Here is a 9,407-nt window from a genome sequence, read left to right on the forward strand (position 1 = left end):
TTCCAAAACAGACGACTGTCACGGAAAATCTCAAGTGATCAAAATTGTCAAGTGTCCGGCATGCAGGATAGTTCCGTGCGCGGGATACGTAAACTACCACTTGCGTGTCTCTCTGCGGCGGCTCGTCGTCGTTTTTGGAACTTGCGACAGGCCGATAATTGTTACAAATAAAAAATGATTCCACACGATGGAAATAAGAAGAAAATTACATCTAATGTTAATTCGGTCTGAAATTATGTTAATTGATTGTAATAAAAAAATATTAATTGTTAAATGCGGACATCGATGCGAATTTTAATTTAAATAGTTTAAGGTTATTATTTATATTTATTTTTATTTTGTACTGAGGATGGTCAAATGGTGACCGAAACGTCTACTATGTACATTGTTATTATTGAATTATAACTTTTTGACATCTCTAGCGTGGCTGTATGCTCCTTTTTACTTAACCTATATAATAAGAGTTTGTGAAGATATGTGTGTTACATTTCTAATCATAATACCATCTCTATTTTCGGGTTATAATAAAAAAAAAATAAAAATCGATAAAAAAAAATTTATATCATACTGAAAATGTCCTGCCCAGTGTTCTTTTAATGTTTCGAGTGTTTCTTCAGTCTGTAATTCCAAATTGCTTAAGCTTTCCTCGAACTTACAAATTAGACACTGCGCCGTATTGTTGCTTGTTATGAAGAAATTATTCAACAGAATATGTTGTGCTCTCATATTTTGTCTTATTACATTTTTATATATATTTGATCTCTTCCCGTGATATATTTCCAAATGGTTTTGTAAGAGATGCACACCACGAACAAATATAATTTGTAATTTACACTTTTGTTTTTTACATATTCCAACGTAATTTTGCATTATTTCAAACTTTTCCTTTAATTCTTTACATCTTGAATGGCCATCTAATTCTGTTAGTCCATGATGGTGTAAGTGTTTTATAAATTTTCTTATGTAGTTCTTGTCACTTTTTTTAAAAACTTTGTTGCAATATGCACATGTTATTTCAAAAAAATAAATAAGAGTTTCGTTTTCTTCGCAATGCCTCTCTAACCACTTTCGACTATAGGCCGTCATTTTTGTTTCGATCGTTCTGTACTGCAGATCACTTAATATTAAACGCGTATTTGAAAAACTATTTACCTTTTTAAAACTGATTATAGAAGGTCGGAGACCTTGAAAGTAAATCTTGTTATACAAGAAGTAAATATTGACATGTAATATATATAATTATGTTCTATAACTGATAATTTGTATTATAAACGAGATTGGATTGAAATAGATTGAAATATATTCAAATTTTCAGAAATACGTGCATATTTACGAACATTAATAGAAGAATAAATCCTTAATCTAATTGCATTTTTATTCGTTCATAGGAATTGCGCATGAAAAAATAATATTTAATAAACTTTTTCTGTGCATTGTGAATACTGCTTAATTCAAATTTCTGAATAAGAAATGCAGTTTTTAAATCGAACTAAGTACAGTTAAATTTTAGCATGAAGAATGGGTAATTAAATATTAATTAAATTATATTTATATATTAATAATTTAATTTTCTGAAAAAATTTATGTTGCATCATTAAAATAAATATAAGAAATATGCGTAAGATTGTCTTATAAAAAATAGAAATAGGCTAGTAAGAAAATGTAATTAATTTTATACAATTAATCATGTAATCATTACTTAATAATATGTGTAAGTTTTTGAAACATTAATTGAATGTATATTCATTTTTTTAAATAACAGATATTTCTTACGGATAATTATCAATTACAATTTTGAATAATCTCTTTAAAACCTAGAATGTTAATTAAAATATATATAAATAACTTTAATCATTATTTCTAGCATTTAAAAAGAAATAAATTATTGCTTGCAAGTGTATAATATTATATATGACATTTATTATGTATTTTATACATACAATTACAGGTATGAAATATCTTTATATACACGTATAATACATTGATACAATAAGATTTCTCTATATATAGGTGCCATAGTACCGCTCCGCGAATTGCGCTCGTAAAATTATGTTCGTGTGAATACTCTTCAGTTATATAAAAATAAAAACTATCATTAAAGTGTGTATATAATCATTTTGTGCCATATATAATTGGACTATTCTAAATAAATTTTTATCAATCAAAAAGAAAAACCTATATCTTTTATATTAAAAACCATCCTTATGTAGACTAGGAAGAAATTATCTACCGTTTTACTGTCAGTTACGAATAGTAGATCTTTTCAAGAAACAAATAAATTGATACTTTTAGGCAATGTCGTGTATTATGCAACTTGTTATTATTATCGTCTAAGGCTTTTTACATTAATTTATTTCGTACCATGATTGTGGGATTTTGTAACTGTGAATTCTTAAAAAAACTATTTTTTAATTAATCTGTTTCTTTCTTTTTTTCACAATAAGTTATCCTTATAACTTATGTATATACTGAAAAATCAAATTCTTTAATACTCTGAAACTTTTTTATGAATAAACCAGCTAATAAGAAATTTGTATTGTTGGAAGGCAATGATCAAAGTTATTAAATAATACTGCATATCAAAATTGCATCATCTCGTTTGAATATATAGATTAGCTTTTGTATCATTTATATTATTTATAAATATTTTTTTACGTATAATTTTATATATTTTTTATATGTATACTTCTATATATTTGCTTTAAAAAATTGATGCACATTCTGAATTGGTATTACGGTCAAATAAATTACAAAAAAATATTTTGCCAATTACTTCTGTATAAGATAATATGGTTAGAATATTTCATATATAGTTACAAATTAAATTATTTTACTAGAAAATGCCATTGATATGAATATAAAGAATACTATAATATAACATCAACCGAAAATTAATTTTGACTTTAAAGACTTTACTTCTGTTTATAAATTTCTAAAAGTATAAGATCTTCAATTCCATATTCAATATTTTAACTTCCTTCTTATAATATTTCAGAAAATAATATTTGAGGAATATGTAACATTTGTATGTACAATAATAATGTTTAATATAAAGCAAAAGTGAAAAATAAAATGAGTTTATACGTAAATAACTTTCGACAGCCAAGATTTGTTACTATACATATTGAATTTCTCGCAACTTTGATACATCTGTATGGTGTCACATATATCTGCGAAAAACAATTGACATTTCCAAACAAATCTAGATAGGGTCATTTTATTTGTCGCTCTTCTTTAGAAATACTCATGCATTGTGTTAATTAAGTATTAAATGTTAGATATTCGAAAATTCATGTTGTCTATACATGAATAATTTTAAAGCAATGGAATCAGTTTCAGATTTTTATCCTGAGTATTTACTATTAGCGCACTATTATACATTTGCAACAATTGATAAGATAGGCCAACATATTAAATATATGCCATGTCATTAAGAAATCCTCAAAAATTAATGATACAATTATATTATTGTTAATATTATAATAAACTACATTAAAAAAATAATTGTATTATATATATTTTAATATAATGGATTGGAATACAACTAGAAGTGTATCTATCTTATAAAAAAAATTGTAATTTACTAAAACCAACCAATGCAGTATGTATTTCAGTGGCAAAGAATATTTATAGGAAAAATTTAGAAAATAAGAATTATAAAAATCTTGACAGGACTTATCAGTATTGTAATAAATGAATATGTACTGTTTATAGCTATCATATTGCACGTTTTGCCATTCATGCAATTGCGTTTTTTTTTAAGTTAAAAATTCGCATTCTCCAATAGTAATAATATATAAATTCCTTTTATGCAATTCTCGATTTTCTCTTTCGTCAATTTATCTAAGCCAGCCATGCATAAAAATAGATATATAATAATATTTTTATCTCTTATATATTAATCACCGTGTGTCATCCATTTAGAGTGGGCGTGTCTGATAAGGAATGAACACGATTGAATCTACGATTTTTCAATGTTGTCATAGCTTCCATGAGATCGGTTCGTTTACTGAAGAAGTCAACTATTACTTGACCGGTTAAAGCAGATGCCAAAAACTGCTCGACGGTAATTGACCAATCGGGATCGGCGGAGGACGTTATACTCGATGGATTTCCATTACGATCGGGTGACTAAGAAGAAGGACATATCAAGTTTATAAATGTACTGCTATAATAAAGAATATCAATTGTCAGTACAAATAAAAATATATACCCTTTCGACAACTGAAGAAGTTTGTTGAGCTGCAGAAGCAGCTAGAAGTAAACTATCGTCAGATTCTTCTTTCTCTATATAGAATTTCTTGCCAACGTCTCCTAATTGGAGTAGAAGTGTACCTATGAATTAGGTATTATTTTATTTAATTATAATTATATATTAAAGATTACTACAATATGAAATTTTTGAATATAGTAATATAAATGTACCTATAGAAGCGATGCAATGATATGTTTCCTGTTCTTCAGGTTGAGCAGGAAACATGTCGTAAAGAGTTTTCCATAATGCTATAAAATGTCCTTGAGACATTTTTGGCACAGTTTTAAGATCCAATGGACTGTCTTTTGATGCTATCATTGAACGTAAACTACCCATACTCTGAACTTCCCATGATTGATCACCTGGTTGGCTATTTAAGCTTGTAGATCGTGATAAAGTGCCTACAGTTGGTTCTTCGGCTATGCTAATTGGCATTTCCAAGGAAGCTACGCTTTGCTCCATATTATCAAAGAAATCCGTAGCTTCTGCTGCCACTTCGGCTCCATCTAACCAATTTATATGTAACACAAAAAGACACATATAAATATGACTTTCATACATATAGTTGAATATCTACCTGCTGAATGTGTTGGAGATTCAAAGTCGGCAGGCGTAAGAAGTGGCGGTAAATGCAACGTATATAATAACTTTAATCTTTGCGTCAAATCAGCTGTTGCTGTCATCCCTATGGCCTGCACCAGTTCCCGGAAGTTTAACAAACCGTCACGATTACGGTCCATTAACTAAAACATTTTTTAAGTAAAATAATTATATAATTAATATTGTTTTCGTTTATAATCAATTCTTGCAAAATATAATGATTTTTTTTAAATTTAGTTTCACTATGCACAATTTTATAATATATGTTAATTAAATCAAGATTAATTTATTTATAGATACTGAACTTACACGAAATAGTCGTGCAGAAAGAGATTCAGCTTGAGTGCATTTTCCCCACGGAGATAGACCACCAAATAATATTCTAAATAAGTCAAAATCTACTTTATATGCTTCGTATGGCGGTTGGGTAGGATCGTAGCGATCAGGTTCGGATTTTCGTTGGCTCATTAGCTCTTCTCTCACTAAACTTAACAATTCCTATATACATAGCACATATAATTAAAATATTTATAATTTTCTTGTACGATTTGTCTATATGGAAGACTGTTCTAAATTACCTGTAACTCTTCCATTTTCATATATTTATCAACAATAACGCTTCTAATTACGTTTTTTTCAATTCCATCTTCGAGACTTTGAACTACCCTCAATCTATGCTTCAGGCGCAATCTTTCTATACCACCAATTGTTAAAGATCCATATCTTGAATACGCTTCATAAATTAACGTTTGAACAGATATACTCTACAATAGCAAATATATTTCAGCTACGTTATAGTCGAAAATTAAATACATGAAATGATCAGAAGATATGTATATTCTTACTTTATTGAGTAATGTACTATCAACTGGTTTAGGAAATATCGGACCTTCATCGTTATAAACACCACCAAGATAATCTGTCAACAGTTGCATGGCTTCTCCGTCATCGCGACAATTAAGTAACTTGTCTTGATTCCATTCCAATACAGTCAATGCTATCTGATAAAGCAGAATAGATTTATTTATTATAAATATCTCGTATCTATTATATGTAACAAGTAATTTGATTAAATTTAAAAATTTAAATAAATTGAAATAAAATAAAATAAATTTGTTAAGGAAAAATGTCAAAATAAAAAGAAAATTTATGTTAAATTTATTTATACAATATAATTTAATTTATACAATAAAAACTTTCCATACAATAATCTTTAAAATTTATCAAGAATTATTTTTGTTGAAAGACCTCATTAATTGAAAAAACAATTGAAAATAAAGCTATTATTATTAGTTATATTTATTATACTTATTATTACTTAGTTTGTTACCTGAAAAATAACTTTTGCCCCATCGTAGAAGAAACAGTCCATAATATTTACAGCGCTACTGGTTGGCATAACACTCAAGAATATAGTTAAAAACCAAGATAATGAGATAACTTTAATTAAGCCAAGTTCCTGTAACTTGGCATGTAACACTGGCAAATGCTCGGCTGCCAGTTCCTCTAAAAGACCTTGGTCAACGAGAGCACCGACCACTCTGCGATCATAGTAATCAGGCAGTAATGATTCACAAACATTACATAACTGCCAGAACGCTGATTCCTCAGAGCAATAAATTAGTAGAACTGACGCTACTATATTCATTGCCTGACAATAACCTGTACGAGCATAGAATATTTATGAATAATTTCATTTATATTAACGTGATGCTGCTAAAAATAACAGCACGATTTAATTATTTATTTTTAGATAGATATTAATTGTATATTTTAACACATTTAAAATCGTCGGTTTTTGATAAATAGATATTCAATAAAATTATATAACAAAAAATTATATTTATTATAATTAAAAAATTCGATTAGTAGGAATTTCAAATAGCTATGTTACAAACAGAAAAATATTAGACTTGCCTATCTGAGGATTTCGCCATGCATAGGCAGATAGTACCCTTCGTAACGCACTGATTCCAGTATCCGATTGGAAAGCTGGATGTTCCGGTAACGATCTATGCAAATCCCTTTCAATTTCCTCGTTTGCTTGACATGATTTACCAAGAGATTGTTCGACTAATGATTTATACAAATCTGGATTCATTGCCTTCTCATTTAAAGCACCTATAAAACAATATTATTTCATGTATTAAATCTCAATATTATTTAAGGAATATGTATTATTTATATATATTACCAGAAAAGGTGAGCCAAACTTCTCCTCTGAGAGATTGAGGTATTCCTTGAATAACGAGTTTCGTAGTTTCCGTAGTTCTGTACATAGTAATTCCTCTTCCATATTCCGCAAAATGAAGTTCCCATTGCTTCTCTTTAGCTTCTTGTTTCAACGCGGCTTCGGGAGCCAATGGGGCCTTGAAAAGTATCATCAGTGGCGGTTGAGGTCTCCATTGTTCCGTAGGTTTTATTTCCTCGCAATTGTTGCTCGTATTCGGCAAACATACATTCTCTCTCGTTCTATAACAAGATTACAAATTTTATGTTATTGTATATATTTTACATCTACTAGAAAATGTAACGCAAACATACATATAATTAAGTTTAGACTTTGACAGAAGCTCAGAGATTTTTTGCACCACGAAATCTCTATCGTGTATTTGGGCAAATAAAAATGATGAACGCGCCGTTGTGATTAATATTGACTTATCTGCTCCTGTGCTGGACTGATTTTCCGCCGATTCAACGAGTGTTACTTCTCTTAGAGGTATAACTAAACTGACTTGTCTTCTTACCTAAATAGATACAAGTAATAAATAAATTTTTAGATATGTTTAAGGAATTCATTAGTTTTAATATAATATGCTTACCCTACTTTCAAAACAAAGATAATTTTGAGATAAGTATATTTTTCCCCAAATGTATCTTTTGTTGTATGGAGTCCATAAAGTAGCATCAATGCTACCATCTAACTTCTCGGTTCCTGGCAATCTAAATTGAAGCCTGTATGTTTCTGAATGTGCTCGTGCATCCAAATCTCTCTTCAAGAAAGATGGCTTCTTAGGCACATTTTTGCTAAATTAAGAATTAATTTAGTGTTTATTTCTGCATAACTTTCTAAAAAATAATATAATCATATATCAATATACCTTAATTTATTCAATAAGTCTCTATCCTCATTAAATCCACTTTTTTCATCAATAAGTCTACAAAAAAGCGAAAAAATCATTTTGTGATAAATTAATACATAAAGTGCGAAAATGATTAATCTTCAAATATCTTCTATATGCTATATTTTAGTAAGCTTTAGTACCTTTTCATAGCAATATTGGTCAGTTGTTCCATTAACGAATATGTTTCTGATTTATGTATAAACATAGAAAAATAATGCTGTAACATAAATGAAAAATTAAATGTTAAGAATTGATTGAAATATATGGAATGTATCATAACATGTGTTGATAATAATACATAGAAACGTACGTGTACACATTAACATATACCTCTTTATTGTCACGTGTTACAACTCGTATACTATCTGGAACTATAAGGGAACTAGTTTTGTTCAATTCCGTAATATCTGTCCATCTTATGGTCAATTTCGTTTCTCTCGCCAGTATATAGGCATAAAAGCACATGTGATTTACAGATAAATAGAGCCATCCTTGTCTAGGTAATCGTGATTTCCAGTAACTAAAAAAAAACAGCCATCTTATGATTACTCTCTCTTAAATATATTTAATATTATATGTTTATATAATCTTTATATATTTAAATTTTAAAAACCTGCACGAATAATAATTGACCAATTTGTCCTCTTTGGGTATATTGAACAATTGGTGAAATTTAAAAGACACAGTTTTAAAAGACTCTGGGTCATCTTCTGTAATATCAACGTTCAATTAAAGCATTCGTAAATGTTTTTACAATGTAAATAATGATTAATAATTCTACCATCTGCAAACTGAGAATCTGGGATGCTATTTGCTATTATAGATTGAATTTTGCAGCAAACGAATTCCGTTATCTCTTCCTCGGTATCGAACGACGTAAGCGTAGCCATTAAATTCGAGTGGAGCCATTCCCAATCCTGCAAAATCTCCTCTCGGGTCAAGGAACATGCCACTTCTGTAAGTTTCAAATGTAAAAGGACACATTACAGATTCAAACTCTACTTCAGAGATTTAATTAATATAAAACCTAATAAGCCTCGTAATTTTTTTCAGATTATAGTTGCATAAAACTGTAGATGAAAGCATTGAATAACATTCTTATGCTCCCTTGGCATTTGCCATACACAGCTGACAATTATTTATGCTAATATGTACTGTTATCAGTTACTGTACTACTATCACTATTATTAAAGCAATACTCACACATATATTCATTGTCCTTGGCTTTACATCTTTTTAAATGCATAATATGAGCAAGAAAATTAATATGTAATAATTATAATAAGCGTAATTGCATAATTTTATTAAATGTATATATCTGTAGATAAAAATAATTTTCAATTGGCTTTTTTCTTCTTCTTTTCTTTCTTTCTTTAAAAAATATATATGTATATATTTTACATTATATATATTATATATATATATAT

At 28.5% G+C, this 9,407-nt stretch overlaps 2 protein-coding genes across 4 annotated transcripts in view; both read right to left on the reverse strand.

Moving 5' to 3' along the window:
* The window catches only part of LOC108750738, a 5,704-nt gene extending 4,618 nt beyond the window's left edge, over positions 1–1,086 (reverse strand). The window contains exon 1 of the mRNA XM_018490438.1: positions 569–1,086. Within this exon, the coding sequence (XP_018345940.1) occupies positions 569–1,086 (518 nt within the window). The remainder of the gene's footprint in view (positions 1–568) is intronic.
* A 2,619-nt stretch (positions 1,087–3,705) lies between these two features.
* LOC108750736 (TBC1 domain family member 9) lies at positions 3,706–9,025 on the reverse strand. 3 transcript variants are annotated; one of them, XM_018490432.1, is made up of 17 exons: positions 8,762–9,025; positions 8,594–8,687; positions 8,311–8,500; positions 8,121–8,197; positions 7,957–8,013; positions 7,678–7,882; positions 7,400–7,602; positions 7,050–7,327; positions 6,773–6,976; positions 6,186–6,517; positions 5,701–5,856; positions 5,434–5,619; positions 5,165–5,353; positions 4,833–4,998; positions 4,426–4,761; positions 4,214–4,335; positions 3,706–4,131 (listed from the first exon to the last, which is right to left on the reverse strand). In XM_018490432.1, the coding sequence occupies exons 1-17, from the start codon at positions 8,868–8,870 to the stop codon at positions 3,913–3,915; spliced, it is 3,123 nt and encodes a 1,040-aa protein (XP_018345934.1). In that variant the 5' UTR covers positions 8,871–9,025; the 3' UTR covers positions 3,706–3,912. The 3 variants fall into 3 exon arrangements, with proteins under 3 accessions (XP_018345934.1, XP_018345935.1, XP_018345933.1); XM_018490431.1 differs by having other exon boundaries at positions 3,913–4,131; positions 8,594–8,690; XM_018490433.1 differs by lacking the exon at positions 8,594–8,687 and having other exon boundaries at positions 8,762–8,840.
* Positions 9,026–9,407: the final 382 nt, after the last annotated feature.

The sequence above is a fragment of the Trachymyrmex septentrionalis genome, unplaced genomic scaffold (assembly GCF_001594115.1).
Source record: "Trachymyrmex septentrionalis isolate Tsep2-gDNA-1 unplaced genomic scaffold, Tsep1.0 scaffold37, whole genome shotgun sequence".
Lineage (NCBI taxonomy): Eukaryota > Metazoa > Arthropoda > Insecta > Hymenoptera > Formicidae > Trachymyrmex > Trachymyrmex septentrionalis.